The sequence below is a fragment of the Solanum tuberosum genome, unplaced genomic scaffold, assembly GCF_000226075.1.
Source record: "Solanum tuberosum cultivar DM 1-3 516 R44 unplaced genomic scaffold, SolTub_3.0 scf00020, whole genome shotgun sequence".
Classification (NCBI taxonomy): domain Eukaryota; kingdom Viridiplantae; phylum Streptophyta; class Magnoliopsida; order Solanales; family Solanaceae; genus Solanum; species Solanum tuberosum.
In genome coordinates, this window is record NW_006238946.1 from 1939112 (window position 1) to 1958003 (window position 18892).

At 32.0% G+C, this 18892-nt stretch overlaps 5 protein-coding genes across 6 annotated transcripts; all 5 read right to left on the reverse strand.

Annotated features, from left to right (window-relative positions):
- Nucleotides 1-499: 499 nt before the first annotated feature.
- Nucleotides 500-1897, reverse strand: LOC102587337 (basic endochitinase-like). Its single transcript, XM_006340752.2, has 3 exons — nucleotides 1569-1897; nucleotides 1187-1340; nucleotides 500-952 (listed from the first exon to the last, which is right to left on the reverse strand). The coding sequence occupies exons 1-3, from the start codon at nucleotides 1831-1833 to the stop codon at nucleotides 580-582; spliced, it is 792 nt and encodes a 263-aa protein (XP_006340814.1). The 5' UTR covers nucleotides 1834-1897; the 3' UTR covers nucleotides 500-579.
- Nucleotides 1898-2345: 448 nt separating this feature from the next.
- LOC102587657 (protein trichome birefringence-like 34) lies at nucleotides 2346-4675 on the reverse strand. Its single transcript, XM_006340753.2, has 5 exons — nucleotides 4129-4675; nucleotides 3876-4047; nucleotides 3577-3770; nucleotides 3302-3460; nucleotides 2346-2802 (listed from the first exon to the last, which is right to left on the reverse strand). Exons 1-5 carry the CDS (start codon nucleotides 4482-4484, stop codon nucleotides 2451-2453), a joined length of 1233 nt encoding a protein of 410 aa, XP_006340815.1. The 5' UTR covers nucleotides 4485-4675; the 3' UTR covers nucleotides 2346-2450.
- A 3092-nt stretch (nucleotides 4676-7767) lies between these two features.
- On the reverse strand, nucleotides 7768-10062 carry LOC102587978 (protein trichome birefringence-like 34). Of its 2 annotated transcripts, none has more exons than XM_006340754.2 (5): nucleotides 9628-10062; nucleotides 9383-9554; nucleotides 9103-9296; nucleotides 8831-8989; nucleotides 7768-8175 (listed from the first exon to the last, which is right to left on the reverse strand). In XM_006340754.2, the coding sequence occupies exons 1-5, from the start codon at nucleotides 10020-10022 to the stop codon at nucleotides 7824-7826; spliced, it is 1272 nt and encodes a 423-aa protein (XP_006340816.2). In that variant the 5' UTR covers nucleotides 10023-10062; the 3' UTR covers nucleotides 7768-7823. The 2 variants fall into 2 exon arrangements, with proteins under 2 accessions (XP_006340816.2, XP_015160540.1); XM_015305054.1 differs by having other exon boundaries at nucleotides 9383-9540; nucleotides 9628-9829.
- Nucleotides 10063-11474: 1412 nt separating this feature from the next.
- Nucleotides 11475-12947, reverse strand: LOC102588301 (acidic 27 kDa endochitinase). The gene is made up of 3 exons (XM_006340755.2): nucleotides 12467-12947; nucleotides 12094-12202; nucleotides 11475-11990 (listed from the first exon to the last, which is right to left on the reverse strand). Exons 1-3 carry the CDS (start codon nucleotides 12744-12746, stop codon nucleotides 11615-11617), a joined length of 765 nt encoding a protein of 254 aa, XP_006340817.1. The 5' UTR covers nucleotides 12747-12947; the 3' UTR covers nucleotides 11475-11614.
- Nucleotides 12948-16356: 3409 nt separating this feature from the next.
- On the reverse strand, nucleotides 16357-17463 carry LOC102577835 (acidic endochitinase pcht28). The gene is given in 3 exon segments (NM_001318545.1): nucleotides 16357-16894; nucleotides 16978-17074; nucleotides 17174-17463. Coding segments are annotated over 3 exon segments (759 nt in total). The 5' UTR covers nucleotides 17454-17463; the 3' UTR covers nucleotides 16357-16512.
- Nucleotides 17464-18892: the final 1429 nt, after the last annotated feature.

Genomic DNA, 18892 nt, shown 5'->3' on the forward strand with positions numbered 1-18892 from the left:
ATTCATGATTTTTATATAAGATATAATCCAATCTAACAGACAAATTAACACTGAATCCTACTAAATTTGTGTCTTATAGTAATAAATAAATAAATTGAATATTATGCTTCAGAGTTTTACAACTTAAAAAATGAATCAACCCATCGCTAATATCAATTATACTTTAAAATATTATTGGGTTAATTTAATTTAATATTTTTTATTCAGTATTTCATATTTATATTGGAGTTGCCCATTCGGATATAGAGCTCTCTATTAAGAATTTTTTTCATATCCAAAACTCAAAATTATGATATTTAATTAAGGAAGGAGAAACACCATTCAATGCACTATATTCTTTGATGGTTATTTTTTGATATTTTTTAATACTAAATTTTTTACTAGGATCAATATTAATTAATGTTGATCAGAATGCTATAGAAATATCTTTTAATATTTGTCAAATAATGATTAATAATTGATTATATTGGGCCCGTATCACGGGCCTTAAGAATCTAGTTAAACACAAAGCACCGAAGCATTATTTGACTATATAACTTGTAGTAGTTTATTTTAGACTAAATTATAAAAGGGTAGGGTTTACTGCCCAAAAGGCGTTTGTTTAGCACAATCCAAATTGACGCCAGGATTGACTCCAAGAATCTGGCAATATCTCTTGTAAAACCCAATTCTATTCTCCATATTTTGATTAGAACCTTTTCCACATTCTATTCCTCCATTAATGATGTTGGTGATTAAACCATAGCCAGAGACACGACCAGCAGACAAATCAGCTCCTGTTGGTCTCCATTTACCAGTAATAACATAATGGGCCGATGGCTTTGGTCTCTGGGCTGTCATCCAGAACCACAAGGCTGTCTTAAATGAAACTACTGGATCATTTGCAACAGCATCTGGATTTCTTAACAAATCAACTCCTATGGCTTTTCCTGCTGGTCCATAGTTGTAGTTGCTGCATATCACAGAATTGATAGTTGAGTTGATTATTTTACAGAGGCGGATTCAGGATCTCAGATCTATAGTTTCAATCTTTAAAGATTTATTGAACTTATCATATAATTTTAAAATTATCATGAGTTATTGAGTTTAGACCTACTATTTGTGTGGAAAGTACTAGGTTCAGATAAATTCATTGTCATGACTTGAAAAATAAAATAGATAACTTGGTACAAAAAATTGTACTTACTAGGATATTTGGATAGGACCTCGACCGAAGTATTTTTTACCAGGAGCACAAGGCCACTGTTGATTTGCAACACAGTAATCTGGTGGGCTACCTCGTTCTTGCTTGAAGCAATATCCCCATGAAAATGGACCATCCGGAGCTGTTTGCCACCCCCCTAATTATCAACATAATTCATACTTTTATATCTCGTGTTTAATTAGTAATAATTGATGTCATACTCGGAAATACATAGTTGTGGATGTAACGTTGTTAAAAAAGTTGTCAATAAGATCTCAAAAGAAAGTGTTCCTCGTTGATTAGTAAAAACGACTTTTATTTGTTCTTGTAAAGAGCTAGTATAGTTGCCAATCAGAAAAGGGATAATTATTTAAGATAATAGTACCGGTAGTTTCAAGAGAAGTTTGAGCCAAAAATGCAGCGATTTCCTTCTTACGAGTGTTGGTGTTTCCAGTAGTTCCAAAAGCACCAAAGGACCTTGCAGCTGTTATAAAAGCATCATAAGTGTAGAATCCTTTGCCATCACAGTTGGCATCGTTGCGATGCAATAGCATTCTCTCAAATATGTCTTTACTAATAAGAGCACCAACATCTTGTGTCAATGCTCCTCTTAGAGACAACACACAAAACAAAACCACTCCCCAAAACATAATTTTGTTCTTGATTAAATTTTTGCCAAGTTGTGTGTGATTATTTGGGAGTGATGGTAAGCTTGCTATTTATAGGGAACAGAGAGTGATGGGGTTAATAGACTTTTCAAAAGAAATTTATGTGTCTGCTTATTCCAACACTTCCACTTAGCTATGAGTGCAGCATTTGCTTATTAAAATCAATTGGATGAAGCATTATGGACAAAGTTGGGAGGAATCCACTTAAGTTAGTCTTGGGTAGGATTTCTTGCTATTAGGCCTATCACATAAATAGGCCCTTTACTTGTCTTTAACTTATATCTATACCCTCCAATTTTGGGTGTGTACAAGTAGATAATTAAACTTGTATAAAATTGAACAAGTAGACACACGCATCCTACGTGACATAATATATGTAAGGCGTCACGTAGGACACAAAATTGTCATGTAGAATGTCTATTTTCCTTTTTAGGTTGTTACAAAAAGAATGACACAATTCATTTAGCTACAAGAATCACAACTTAAAGTGAGAATACAACTACAAAAACAATTCTTGCATTATTTGATTTGATATTAACATGTATATATAAGCTTTTTTTTTGTACTATTTTGTACCAATTAGTCTCATTGTGTATGAATCACAAGTAAAGAAGGTGTGCATATAAAAAATGATTCCAAATATCAGGAACTCCAGGAAGGCACCAATGTATACAATCTGCATAACTACTTGGATTTGCCAATTGTTCTTTGGTCAGAGGATCCCAGTGCTTTCTGTATATTGATGAATGACCTTCCTTTCTATATTCGGAAAGTTGAGTAATGTTGAGCAACTCAACTTTGAAACCACTCTTCTCATTCAGTTTCTTGATGGCCACTTCCACCAATTTCATCATCTCTGGATCTGAATCTGATCCCCAATACTCTCTATTAGAAATCGGCTCTGTTTCATCGTAGCAATTCTGACCATTTGCCTTCCCCCAATCTTCTCCCCTGCCATTTTATGTTTCAAATATATAATTAGTACTCGTATGACTCAATAAACTAATTGAAAGTCAGAAACCAACTAGATGTATATACAATGTATTAAGCCAATATCAAAGAATAAAAGATGATTCATGACATGATCTCATATCACTCGAAGACTTGTTCCTACAAGGAGCTTGACATCAGCTATAACTTATTTATACTTATTTTCTTGGACTTTCCATCCCCATCCTTGGTATCTGTATACAAAAGGAATAAATGATGGAGGCATTTAAAGATGAATTTAACAAATTCTTTCAGAAAGGGTTGTTGAAGCACTAAAGTTGGAAAGGTTCTTCATAAATGAACTCATTTTGTCAAAACAATGAGTCCATTATATTACTTCCAAAATAGCTTTAATTATACCGAGCATTTGCTTAAACAAACCATTAATCTCCTGATCACGCTTAATTAACACTACACTAACTTGAATAGTAAGAGCAAATTTGAGAAATATATTATATACCTGTTGTGAGTAGGTGATAAGCTAACAAAGAAAACTCGAGTCTTGGTGCGATTCACATGAGTATCCAACCAATCTGCCCATGTCTGTAGCCCCAACTCGTATGTACGCAGCATCCCCAAATATTCATACTTTGCATTTGCACTTTCAAAAGATCCCCACCTGAAATTACACAATCTCTATCATAATTAACGAACATCTATCTTGTGCCTAAAATCTTGAAATGAAGAATCATAATTTTCTTATGAATGGACAAAGGTTGCAAAAAGTGTACTCACAGAACCTTCAAATTCAATCTCCACCATAGATATGAATTAAAAACAAGCACATCAGCATCTTTCCAAATTCTGGCATGCTTTTCTATCGAATCGATTCTCACTATGCGCTCGTCCACACGATGATATGATGGATCGTCGCAATTTGATTCAACTAACAATGGTGCCCAGTAGAAATCAATAGTAGCATTGTATTCCTTCATTAATGTAAAAATACAAAAAAAAATACTAATTAGAACTGCAAGCAAAGTTCAAGGAGAAGAACAAGGTAGCGTATCGGAGAAGCAATTTTCGAAACTCACAATAGCTTTAAAGGTGACCAAAGAGCCATTATAGTTAACATATTTGAGATGACTAGGAATTTCTGATTCTAATATGCAGACCATTGAAACCCATTGATTCCTATTGAGTGAATCTCCCACATAAACAACCCTTTTGTTCCTCAACTTCTCCAACATCGCCGTAGCATTAAATCTTTACAAAATCAAGAACTACAATCACATACCCAGAACAGAAAGTAGGATAAAATTGAAGAAAAACTGAATAATACTCTACCTTGGAAGGTCACAATCATTGGGTTGCCATTTCCAGTAGAGATAGTTAAGATTCTTTCTCCCAAACTTCTGACAAGCCATTCCATCATCCATGAACGAACAATTTGTCCCGTTATAAAGAGGGCGAGATTGATTATCAAATACCCATTTACCAGAATAGAAATTACAGCTAGATAACGAGCTTATCTGGGTCTGCTTCTCGACTAACTTTGGAGCTTGACTAATCCCTCTGGACATCGACAAAGCCGTAAGGACTAAAATGGCAGTGATAATCGCAACCAGCAACTGAAAACTTAGCTGAATACCCATTCCCTTGTTCTTTAAACTAGAGCCGAAAAGTACTGGTCTTCCATTCATTTTTCTCTGCTTTTTCAGGCTTTTGCTTTGGATTTGCAGTTCGTTCCTCTTTAAAAATGGTGGGAATTAGTCATGATTGGCGGAGATGAGAATAGCGAGCTCGTCAAAGAAGCAGCCATTAAGCCTGATTATATTGACCCAAATTTGGGACTTATTTGGAACAGGTGCTTTTTCTATCTGCAGCAATAACAAATACCGTACTTTTTATTTATTTACTTCTGTTCGATAATCTTATAGAAATTCCGTATTAGTAAATTTAAGTTGTTCATGAATTCAAGTAATCATTCAATTAAGTTAGAAAGATTCTCCAAAACTATTTTATTTTTAGATCTTAATACCATAATTTTTTAATTAAATTACGATAAACTAGGAGTATTATTTTAATACTTAAATTTAAAAGTTCACATCAATCAACATGCTTTTGAACTTTACTGAAAGCGTAAGTAGCTCTCCAATTTACATATTTGTGTAAATTGTTAATGACGAGTGACGTGGCAATAATCAAGTTGTAGAAGAAGCAGGCAAGGGCAAAACTGTCTTTGTATATTAAAGTTATTTAGGATCAATTGCTAAAAGAAGTTATCTAGTTAATTAGAGTCCTAAATGTAGTCAAGCTACTAATTACCCTAGATAGTATCTCATCACACCTATAATTACCTAATGTGTAGTGATGTATTAAGTAGAACAATTAGCGTTCTTGTTCCTATTAATGAGGGTTATTTTCATCGATCTCAATTGATGATTACTTAAACGGAATGATTCTCCACTTGTAATTTTCTTCTCCATTCCCTCTTTTTCCCTTTTAATGATTTTCGATTTGAAGTTTGAACAAATGCACATTTCAGATCTCTACGTTTGGCAAAGTCCTAAATATACTATTCACTAGTCACGTACGGCTGCTAATTAATTTAGAAAGGCTCTTTGAATTTATCAAAAGGTCTTACTTATGCATTTGAAATATTTAGAGAAATAATAATAGTTGTATGATTTTCTTAGGTAATTATCAAATTTTGGATGAATTGATAACCATTCATTTAAGTGCCTGATAATAATTAATAAATTTTCTTATAATTAATTGTTTAGGACTATATAACCTATCAAATATAATATCTTATAAACAAATTTTGACAAAGTTTCTTATAAGTCAACGTGAACTACAAGCTAACTAGATGAATCAAACGAGTCATTTATACGGCAAAGGGCCAAATATACCCCTGTACTATAAGAAATAGTTTAAATATATCCCTAGTTATATTTTTGGGCTAAATTTACCCTTATGACTAACAAATGACACATGTACGACTGAGATTAAATGAACAATTCAATTTAAAATAAATTAAATTTGGATATAACCCGCCCCGCCCCAATAACTTAACCCGACCTAATATGTAACATTAACCCACCCAATTTGTCTTTCAAACAAGAAAACTTAATGGACAATTGAGTTCTTGCTATCTAGCAACGTCTGCACCTTGGAGCCTCTGCATCGCAAACACTCCTTCAATTGCCAATTTCTCTGTGGCTATATCTTCAGACTAAATTTGTAACTACTTTGAGATAGTGTGCTGCCACATATGGATGGAGCTACTGCTAGTACGTTGCCATTTTTTAGCCAAACTCTTGCTACATTTTTTGGAGTTAATATCTCAAAAGTCACTCAACTTTAAGAATTTATCTATTAAAGTCATTAAACTTTGTTTTGTATCAATAAAATCACTAAACTTGGACCTTTCTATCAATAAAATCACTCAATCAAATTTATCATTAAAAAAAATAATATTGACATAGCAAAATAAATTATTATTTTTATGCCATATAAACATGGACCCACGAATAAATGAAATTAAAGAAAACTTATTTAAAAAAGTTCGGACAAACTTAATCATGGAAACAAATATTTTTTAATTATATTATTGTATAATTTATGTCATGATTTAATAAATAAATGAATTATTTTTTCTTAGTGAAACATATTTTGGTATTACTGTAATACCATAATATTTAGTTTGCCTCCTAAACAAGAAATGAGTTTAAGTATTTAAGCAAAACAACAAATTAAATCCAAAATAGGAAGAAAAACACTAAACAAATATAAAAAATAGAACAAGTATTTATTAATTAAAAAGTTCTTCGGCGTGTAATATATTTAGATGTTTCTTGCTAAATATAATTTGGTAAAGATCTTATTTTTCCTTTGTAATTCCACAGTTTGCTAACGTTGACATATATTTGTTCAAGCTTGAAAAAATTATTTTTTAAATTTTTTGATAAATAAGTTTTGAGATTTAAAATTGTGTTTGGACATACATTTCAATTGATTTTCTTGAAAAAAAAATTGTGAGAGGAAGTGAAAAGTCCTAAATGAGATTTATTTAATTTTATTTAATTGTGGAATTTATATTTACATGATATAAAAATAATAATTTATTTTGCCATGCCAATACTTTTTTAATGATAAAATTGATTGAGTGATTTTATTGATAGAAAGGTCTAAGTTTAGTGATTTTAATGATACAAAACAAAGTTCAGTGACTTTGCTAGACTTTGCTAGATAAATTATCAAAGTTGAGTGACCTTTTGAGATATTAACTCCATTTTTTGCCATTTGTTAATATATTTTGAGGTGAAATATTGATACTCCACTGGCCTCAGGTTCCCTTGATACTCCTCATCTATTTCGAGTTTTTTGAGAACTCGTCTTGCCAAGAGAAGTCTGGTACGATATGCAGCATCATAAGTTTGGAGTGTTGTACTTGTTTTTTGTCCAGATTAGTTAGTTTGAAGTAAAGAAATTGGCAATTGAAGGAGTGTTTGCGATGCAGAGGCTCCAAGTTGTAGACATTGCTGGAGAGCAAGAACTAAATTGTCCATTAAGTTTTCTTGTTTGAAAGACAAATTGGGTAGGTTAATGTTACATATTAGGTTGGGTTAAGTTATTGGGGCGGGGCGGGTTATATCCGAAGTTGATTTATTTTAAATTAAATAGTTCATTTAATCTCAGTTGTCCACGTGCCCTCTGTTAGTCACAAGGGTATATTTAGTCCAAAAGTATAACGGGAGGGATATATTTAACCCGAAAGTATAACTAAGGGTATATTTAAACTATTTCCTATAGTAGAGGGGTATATTTGGCCCTTTGCCGTCATTTATATTGCCCAAACTTGAACAAATTGGACGGATCATGATTTTACTATGCTAATTTTGCCTCCCCTGCCCTTGTCATTAATCTTCACTGTTCAAATCTTTGACATGATAAGAAAATCGACCTCTTTAAAAGAACAAATGAATCCAATCACATTCTTACTATTTCTGTAAGAACTGAGTCTCATTCTGGATGGGTCACAAGTAAAGAAGGTATACATACAAGAAATGATTCCAAACATCAGGAACTCCAGGAAGACACCAATGTGTACAATCTGCATAACTACTAGGATTTTCCAATTGTTCTTTGGTTAGAGGATCCCAATGCTTTCTGTAAATGGATGGATGTGCTTCTTTTCTATATTCAGAAAGTTGGGTAATGTTGAGCAAATCTGCTTTGACACCACTCTTTTCATTCAGTTTCTTGATGGCTGCTTCCACCAATCTCATCATTCCCGGAGATGATTCCGATCCCCAGTACTCTGCATTAGAAATTGGTTCTGTTTCATTGTAGCAATTCTCACCCTCTGCCTTCCCCCACTCTTCTCCCCTGCCATTATATCAAACAACGGTTCTTTGCTTTACATACTTGATTTTTGATATGTTTTACTTGAGTCGAGGGTATCGAAAACAACATATTCTTTGTGTGCACTCCACCCTTCTCAGACCCTACTTATGGAATTACACTAAATAATATGAGTGCTTTTGCAGAATATCTTGACTCCAAACAGATCTAGCAAAAGATAGATACTAGTAGAAGTTGAAAAAGCGTACAAGTGATACCAACTAGTAGAAGACTAGTGCCTACTAGAGTATATGAGAGAACCCCTAATGTTTAGAAAATTCTTTAATACAGAGTAATGAAACACTATGGACCCAAGGGAAGCATATGTTATTGAGGTTTCATACAACCGACCCTACTAATTGTATTTGAGGAGTAGTAGTAACTGGTGTTGTTATAGCATGTTCAATGTAGGGACAAATGTGGAGAGTCAATTACGGTTCACATGAACTCAATAACTTTTATCTAGTTCTTGTATACATATTAAGAAATTACTACTAAATATCTATAAATATTTGATGCTGACCTAATTATTGTTATATGATTAACTTGAGATCATTATACCAACTCATAAACTTCAAATCTGAATCCGCTTCTCGTTAAACTGTGCAATTAGAAAAACTTGAAGTGGTGAATTATATACCTGCTGTGCGTGGGCGACATGCTAACAAAGAATACTCTTGTTTTGGTGCGGTTGACATGAGTGTCCAACCAATCTGCCCATATCTGTAGACCCAACTCGTATGTACGCAGCATCCCTAATTGTTCATACTTTGCATCTGCACTTTCAAACGAACCCCACCTGAAATTGCACAAATCACTGTCATATTCAATGGACATTTTATTCCCAAAATCTTGAAATTTAGTACAACTTCTTATGATTGATTTAATGTCGCAAGGTATATGTTTACTCACAGAACAGTCAAATCCAGTCGCCACCATAAATAGGAATTAAAAACAAGCACATCAGCATCTTCCCAAAATCTAGCATGTTTCTCTATTGAATCAACTCTCAATACACGATCCTTCACACGATGATGCCAGGCATCGTCACAATTCGATTCCACCAACAATGGTGCCCAGTAAAAATCAATAGTAGCATTGTATTCCTTCACCAATATAATGTTGGAAACAAGATCTAAGTCCATAACTTCAATAACCAAAGAGCAAACACATAATAATGGTTGAAACTCACAATAGCTTTTAATGTGACCAATGAACCATTGAAGTGAACTTGTTTGAGATGGGTATGGATTGATGACTCTAGCATGCACACAAGTGAAACCCATTGATTCCTATTGAGTGAATCACCCACATAAACAAGCCTCTTGTTCCTCAACTTCTCCAGCATCGCTGTGGCATTAAATCTTATCCAAAATCATAAATACCCAGAACCCAAATGAAGAAAAACAGAAGAAAAAGAGAAAAATTCTACTATACCTTGGGAGGTCACAGTCATGAGGTTGCCATTTCCAATAGAGATAATCAAGGTCTTTTCTCCCGTAATTTTGACAAGCCATTCCATCATCCAAAAACGAAATGAAGGAACAATTGGACCCATTATAAAGAGGGTGAGATTGGTTATCGAATACCCATTTACCAGAAAAGAAATTGCATCTGGATAATGAGTTCAACTGGATCTTTTCCCCAATTTCCTTGGGCCTAATGGTTCTTGACATGGACAAAGTTGTGATAACTAAAACCGCAGTGATAAGTGCTACCAGCAGCTGAATTGTTAGCTGAATACCCATTACCTTGTTATTCCAACTACTCCAGAATAGTAATGGTCTCCCATTCATTTTTTCTGTTTTCAATTTGTTGAAATATGCCATCATTTAAACATGTTCTAGTTACAAATAACAGCAACAACATATTAATATGTCATAGTATAGGAAGAAAATAACAGTAACAACAACAAATAATATGATAAACGAATAAAAAAGAACAAGTATAATTATAATAATACTGATAAGGAAAACGACGTTTAACTACCTACTAACCTTTTGTCTTGATCTTCAACTTCAATATCTTTCTATTGTCACTATTAATTTGAACATGTTCATACTTATTAGGATTGTAAATAAATAAAATAATACACTACTACATCTTTATGGAATCTTTTTTTTTCACTTAAAATAATCCTTAAATTTCAACCTTATTAATACTAAACTATTGAATTATTACAATTAGAAGCTGAGTAATAAATTTAATTAAAAATGAAGCACATGTGCAAGATTGAAAGGTGACAAAGGCTTTGGATATTTAAAAAGAGAAATTAGCTGTCGATGTGGATATATGTGTGTCGTATTAATGGCCAATCAACAACTCGTCAGAATGCCTACCAACCATACTGGTATCTTCAATCTGGGAAATTATTCTATTTATTCTTTACTCAAAAGTTCACTGCCTTTTGTGGAACTACCAGTCTACCACTAAAAGTCTGAAAGAATAAACACTTTAACCCTCTAAATACACTCATGTAGCCAGTTGAATTACTAATATACTAATGCAAATTGGTCGACAAATTGCTTAATTTACACTTCAATTTACATTGTCTGTACAAAGTGCTTACCCGAAAAGCAAAAATTGTGACAAAAGTTATAGCGGTTACAAGTTATCATTGCTTCAAAAAAAAAAATCTTTTAAAGACAAGATGATAATAAAAAAAATTCTAGTAAAAATGCTACACACTCTTTTGTTCAATTTATTTTTTATCTTACTTGTAAATTGATCAAATTAACACGTGCCGAATTATTTATCCGCCATAGTAATGACCGCGTAACTTTGAGATCTATTTTTTTTAATTATTACTCCTTTTGTTTTTTTTTAATTGTTCAATTTTAACTTTTTATTTATCCCTTTTTACTTGTCATTTTTGACAAATCAAGATAAAACAATATTTTTTTTACCTATTATACCCTTAATTTATTTAGAGAGTTAATGTTTTTGAAAAAGATAAAACATAAGGAGTAAATTGATTTTGGAATTCTATCAATTAATAGGGGTAAAATGATAAATTCACTATGTCAATTATTATTTTCTTAATAAGTGTGTCAAATAAAAAATGGACAAGTAAATAGGGATAGAGAGAGTATTATTGTAAATATATTTGAACATTCAAATATTTTGATTGTAAATAACAAGCATGTGTCATTCACATATACTAGTAGTTATTTCGAGCAGTTATGGCCTTCATATTTTGTCTACAAATTAGAGAACATCCAAAGCAATTCAAACCTTTTTTTAGATTTTAAAGTTTAGCTTTTTGAGCTGAGAAAAGCAAGAAGTATATAAACAAGAAACTCTTATTTCTGAAGACAAAATAAGAAACTACATATCTCCTTATTCCATTCTAAATGGGCATCCAGAATCCCTTTTATTCAGACATAACTTTATATACTGTCATCACCATGACTAAAACATAAGCCTAGGCCTCAGCAAAGTTCCTCTGGGTGTAGCAATCAAGGTTGTCCCCAGGAGCAACATTCAATATGGTACAATACCTTCTATAAAATCCAATCCGATCTTCCACTTGTGGATTCTGTCCTTTGCCACATTCAATTCCACCGTTAATTATGTTTGTAATGACACCGTAGCCTGGTTGTCGATTTGCTGATGTATCGGCTGCTGATGGCGTCCATTGCCCTGTGATAACGTCGTGGCATGATGGCTTATTGCCTTGTGCCGTCATCCAGAACCATATTGCTGTTTTAAAAGATACAGTTGCATCTGTGGCTACTAAGTCAGGGTTGTTAACTAGGTCTTGTCCAATTGCTTGCCCAGCTAAGTCATAGTTAGATTGCCTGCAAAATTCATTTTATCATCAATAAATTAGTTACATATTGTGTTTTTTTCATCTAAGATTTCCTAGTTATGACATGAAGTATTTTCCTCTGTTTTACGTACCCTGTCAATTGGATAGGTCCTCTGCCATAAAATCCACTTCCCACTTGGTTGCCTTCCCTAAGAAAGCAATATCCTCCGGCAAATGGACCATCTGCACTTAGGCTACCACCTGCAAAATTAGACCCAAATACTTCACTTATTATTCTAGTGTATATAACGTAAATCCATTTCTTAACTAGACACTTGTGTTACAATCAGGGGCAGATCTATGTACAATTATGTTAATATTGGAACCAAGCTACTGTTCAAAGCGTATGGCACCTAGAACCTCAAAATCCTGGATACACCTCTGATTACAATTAACGGTCAATCTAATTTTGTATACTTATATGTTGAACAAATAACAGTAGTTAGGTGGAAGAGCCAAAATTACCAGTAGTTTCGTGAGAAGTTTGACCGAAAAAGGCAGCAATTTCCTTCTTACGGGCAGTATCATCACCAGTAGTACCAAAACCTGAAAACGAATTGGCTGCACCTATGAATGCATCATAAGTGTAGAAGCCCTTGGCAGGGCATCTATCATCGTTTCGATTCTTGAGCATCTCGTTGAACAAGTCACTTGTCACAATTGTACCAACATCTTGTGCCAAGCTTCCTGTTAGGAACAACCAAAAGACACAACATAATACCATTTGTGATCCCAAAAACTCCATTTTTTGTTTCTCTCTGTTCTTTCTTATGCTTTATGAGCTAGTGTTTACTGAATTAGTTATGTATATAGGTGGGTATTTATAGAGATCAAATTTAAGGTGAGCATACACTTTTCCACTGATTTCAACAAAATTGTAGTAGTTTGCTTCTTTGTTTCGGTCATGTACGTGTGTCATCATAAATGGCCGAAACAAACTTAGATACACAATTTTCTTTCACCTATAGTAACCTAGAAGAGGTATTGTGATTCAGTTAATTATGTACTAGTCTAATTAGTTAGTTAGTCTTGTCAGATTAATTAGTCACGATAGTTAGTTTACTGTTAGTGTTCCGTTAATATGTCAGTTCAATTGTTAGTTAGATTTAGTGTTCCTTCATTGTATAAATATATGTTCTTCTCATAATGAAAATCAGTTAAGAGATTTTTCCCAAATTGCTCTCTTCTTCTCCAACATTTCTTTCTCACGTATTGCATCCATGGATGGTGCTTAGCCATGGTCTGTGGAGTATTATTGACAAGAGGTAGATACGAAAATAATATGAGTTAATTGAACTATCAGAATTTATACTTTACAAGATAAATTCCCGTTTAATGATTTTTTAAGATATTAACTCAAAAAAATATATATCAAAATTACAATCAAATATTGGTGGTGACTTAGTGGTGAAATTAAAGTGAGTTTATCTTGTAAACCAAAATCTACTGAATCCCTATTTGTTACAAATTGTCGAGTTCTGGAATATCAAAGTTGGCTACGTAATGAAGTCGGTACAAGACTTTTCAAATTGAAGTAAATTCTAGTATACGTCAAGTTTTTTTTTTCCTTCATCGATAAAAGTCAAGTCTTGGGAGCTATATTTTCCGCGCACATTCAAGTGAAAACCATTACCTATAGTGGTTTCAAATAAACGAGTTGAGCTGAATTTTGTCAATGCTAATTTGGAACATAGTCATAAAATTTGGGTTGCATGAATAGGAAAAAATAGTTTAAAGGGAAAAGGGTCAAATATTCCCCTAAACTATTCGAAAAGGTCTAGATATAACCCCCCCCCCTCCCCCATTTAAAGTTTGGCTCACTCATTTCTTCGTCGTCCAACTTTTCGCATAGATATGACCTTATGTGCGTTAGTTGGTCTGCTGGACATATCTAGCTTATTTTCAATTTCTTTAAATGTCACATGGAATTGTCATGTCATTTTGACTTTACCACATGACATTTATATGAAAATGGAAAGGGATCAATTATGCCCCTAAAAAATTCGGACCCATAAACACCTAATCCAACCCATAAATCAACCCCTCTTTTAAATAAACTACCTACCCGTTTTCAACAATTTTGTTTAAATTTTTATTTTTTTCGATAAATCCCGAAAATGAGTAATTGATTAATAAAAAATAGGAATTTGAAAAAAAATAATATAAAATTAACACCAAAAATTCACAAATAAATATTGTAACTTTAATTCAACAATTTCAAAAAATTTATAAAATTTTTATTTTTTTTGGTACATCCCGAAAATGAGTAATTGATTAATAAAATATATGAAAAGTATGAAAAAAATATAACATTAATGCAAAAAAATCACAAATAAATACAGTAACCTTAAATTCAACAATTTCAACAATTTTTTTAAATTTTTTTTTCCATCGGTAAATCCCGAAAATGAGTAATTGATTAATAAAAAATATGAAAAAAAATATAAAATTAACGCCAAAAATTCAAAAATAAATATTGTAACCTTAAATTCAAAAATTTCAATAAATTTTTTTTAATTTTTATTTTTTTCGGTAAATCTCGAAAATGAGTAATGATTAATAAAAAATAAGAAAAATATGAAAAAAATATAAAATTAAAAAAAAATTGAATTCAAGATTAGTATATTTATTTGTGAATTTTGGCGTTAATTTTATATATTTTTTCATATTTTTAATTAATCAATTACTCATTTTCGGGATTTACCAAAAAAAATAAAAAAATAAAAAAATTGTTGAAATGGTTGAATTTGAGGTTACTATATTTATTTGTGAATTTTTGAAGTAAATTTTATATATTTTTTTCATATTTTTCCTTTTTTATTAATAAATTACTCATTTTGGGATTTACCGAAAAAAATAAAAATTAAAAGAAACTGTTAAATTTAAGGTTACTATATTTATTTGTGAATTTTTGGCGTTAAATTTTATATTTTTCTCATACTTTTCATATTTTTATTAATCAATTACTCATTTTCAGGATTTTACCGAAAAAATAAAAATTTAAAAAATTATTGAAATTGTTGAATTTAAGGTTAATATATTTATTTCTAAATTGTTGGCGTTAAGTTTATGTTTTTTCATATTTTTTCTATTTTTTATTAATCAATTAGTCATTTTCGGGATTTATCGAAAAAAATAAAAATTAAACAAAATTGTTGAAAACGGGTCGGATAGTTTATTTAAAAGAGGGTTGATTTATGGGTTGGATTAGGTGTATGAGTCCGAATTTTTTAGGGGCATAATTGATCATTTCCATTTTCATATAAATGCATGTGGTAAGGTGAAAATGACATGACAATTCTATGTAACATTTAAAGAAATGAAAAATGAGTTGGATATGTCCAACAGACCAACTAACGCCCATAAGGGCATATCTATTCGAAAAGTTGGACGGCGAGGACATGAGTGAGCCAAACTTTAAACGGAGGGTATATCTAGACCTTTTCGAATAATTTAGGGGCATATTTGACCATTTCCCCTTTAATTTAACAGAAATAGTAAAGATAGTCATGAATTGACAAATTTAATTTTCATCGACATGAATTGTGGTGAAATAATTAAAATTCATGCATCTTTAATCAAAGGTCAAAAACTCATGTTAGGAGCTTTTCTAAACATTGCAATATACAAATACAAATTTAGTTAGATCTCAATGTGAATACTAAAAAAACAAAAATTGATCCAGTTTTTCCCCTGATTAATTAGTCAAATGAATTGATCTTTCCTTCAAGATTAAGTCATAACCATTTCCCTCTCCTTCGTAGGCCTCCATATTTTCGTACTTTGTTTTGTCTTATTTAACTTTTATAGAGTCTAATTTATAGCTTCTTGATCACAGAAGTCCTTGCATAATTTATTCTCTTTTTTTGTATGTATTAGAAAATATTGGTTTTTACCTATCCGATATGGGTGCCCAATTATTTTAAATAGGATATGTCGCAGTTGCTAATTTTTTCCTTGATCTAACATCACTTGGTTTGACCCTGAACAATTCTTATAACATGACAGAAATGATCAACGTTAAGAATAAGATTCAAAGCTGGAATCCATGAGGTTTGACCATGACTGGAGTTGAATTCGGGAAAACATATTTAGTCGTCAATCAACTTAATTTGAAAATAAAATAAAAGTGTTTTCATTTTTTTTCACTCCAAATTACTCATCAAAACTAAAAAAGAACTACTTCAATTTTCAAAATAATATTTCACTTTTAAAATAAATTATTTTCAAAAAAAAAATTCACAATAATATATGATCAAACGCCCACTAAATCTACAACATAAATCATATAACTTTTATTTTTCTTAAATGCAGCAGCCTCACTCAAGCACCACATATTATGTAGGATATGTGGTCCTTTAATTTTTAAGAAGACAAATATATCTCCCTATTCTAAATGGGCACAGAGAATCCCTTTATTCATTACATCCAAATATAACTTATAGACTGAACAATCTCCATGAGTAATAGTAATACATAACATAATTTGCATTCTATATATGTAACGACGCTTAGCCCTGGGCGAAGTTCCTTTGATTGTTGCAGTCCAAGTTTTCACCAGTGGGAACATTCAGCATACCACAATACCTCCTGTAAAATCCAATTCGACTATCCACTGCAGTATTCTGACCCATCCCACATTCAAGTCCACCGTTAATGATGTTGGTAATGACACCGTACCCTGGCACTCTATTAGCTGCCGTATCTGCGGCGGATGGCGTCCATTGCCCAATGATAACGTTGTGGCATGATGGCTTATTATCCTGTGCTGTCATCCAGAACCATATTGCTGTTTTGAATGATATTATAGGATCTGTGGCTACTAAATCAGGGTTGTTCACTAGGTCTTGTCCAACACCAATACCTTGTCCAGCTCGTTCGTAGTTAGATTGGCTGCACAAAAATAATGTTATCATTGATTTCAAAATTAATCACGGTGACATTTTAACTGTTGATATTCTATTCAATTGTCTTACTGTGTCAATTGGATAGGTCCTCTGCCATAGTATCTTTCTGACTGATCTATTTGCCTGACAAAGCAATATCCTCCAGTAAATGTTCCTGCACTACCACCTGCAAAAGAGCGAATTATAGAATTCAATTGTTACATAATCAGGTCACCTAAAATGTACATTATTAAATTACAACGATAAGAAGGATGACCCAAATTACCATTAGTTTCATGAGAAGTTTGACCGAAAAAGGCAGCCATTTCCTTCTTACGGGCGGTATCATCACCAGTAGTACCAAAAGCTGGAAAGGAGTTAGCTGCAGCTATGAATGCATCATAAGTGTAGAATCCTTTGCCAGGACATACATCACTGTTCCTAAAACTCAACATTTGTTCGAATAATTCCCTCGTTACAATTGAACCAGCATTTTGTGCTAAAGTTTCTCTTAGGAACAAGAAAAAGAGACAAGAGAGTGCAACTGGTGATACATTGAACTTCATTTTTCCTCTGTTTTTTACTTATGTTTTTTATGAGTGTTTAGTTATGTGTGTGGGTACTTATATTGATTAGTTTAAGACTTTTCCACTAACAATGTTAAATGATACTTTGTACAAATATGACTATTTTCCACAGAAATGTAGTTATCAAGTTTGCTTCTTTTTTGGGTCATTGACGTGTGTCATCATAAATGGCCGATACACTGAAGAAAAATCGCAGGGGAATAGATACGAAATTGTCATGAAGACGTGAACTGCCTAACATGGAGTAAATCAAATCTAACTTTACTTGTCCCTTCGGGGATATTTGATAAGATTGGAACGATACAGAAAAGGTTATCATAACCCACACAAAGGATAAAAAAATCTGATTTTAGTTTTTCTCTTATTCATCGGCATAATAAAATAGGAAAATTTATTGAAAAGTGTGGAGTCCAACACGTTGATATGGTTAATAGGACACAATTTATCTTTTGTAATCAAGTGTAGTAAATAATTTGTGACCGTAAGGAGTCGTTTGGCGTGAAGGATAACACCAAATAGTCGTGGGATTAAATTATGTTGTCACTTAATTTGTTGTTTGGTTGACAAGTTCAAAATAATTTATCCCGCAATTAATAATTAGTATCAGGATAAGTTATCCTTCCCCTTGGGTGATATAGTAATCTCGGGATAACTTATCCCGAAATAAAGGAGGTAAAATGACAAAGATATCTCTTTAAACTCTTTTTATATTTCACTTTTCACATTTATCTATATTTACATTATTTTTAATACCAGATATAATAACATTCACAAGCTTCACTACTCCCTATTTTTACATAATTCTTCACATTTTTCTATCAAAAAAAATATCTATATAAATATAATTATTATTGATGAATTTATTTGACTAATTCTTATGTTTATTTATATATTAATTTCTCATAAATCCTTTTTTTACTTTATTTATAAACTTACGATGGAAATTCTATTTTTAAGCTAAATAAAAAGAAAGTTGTATTTTTAAATACATATGATACCAACATGTGAATGCACACACAAAAATATTTGAGCTAAATAAGATAAAAGTTTCATTTTTAAGATTGAATAATTAAAGCTAGGGGTGTTCACGGGTTGGTTTGGATCGGTTATTGGTCAAAACCAAAACCAAACCAACTTAATCGGTTTTAAAATTATCAAAACCAAACCAAACCAAATATAATATACATTTATCGGTTTGGTGATTATCGGTTTCGGTTTGGTTTGGTTCGGCTATTAACCATACACAAAAATAAAAGAAACAATTCATTTAAAATGTAAAAAAAGTGACAACAATCCATTCAAAACGAAAAATAGTTAGAATGACTTAAATTACTAAACTTTCAATCACTAAATTTACTATCAATAAAGCTTTAAAATTCACTATATAGGCCTAGAAGGAAGAGACAATAACATTTTCA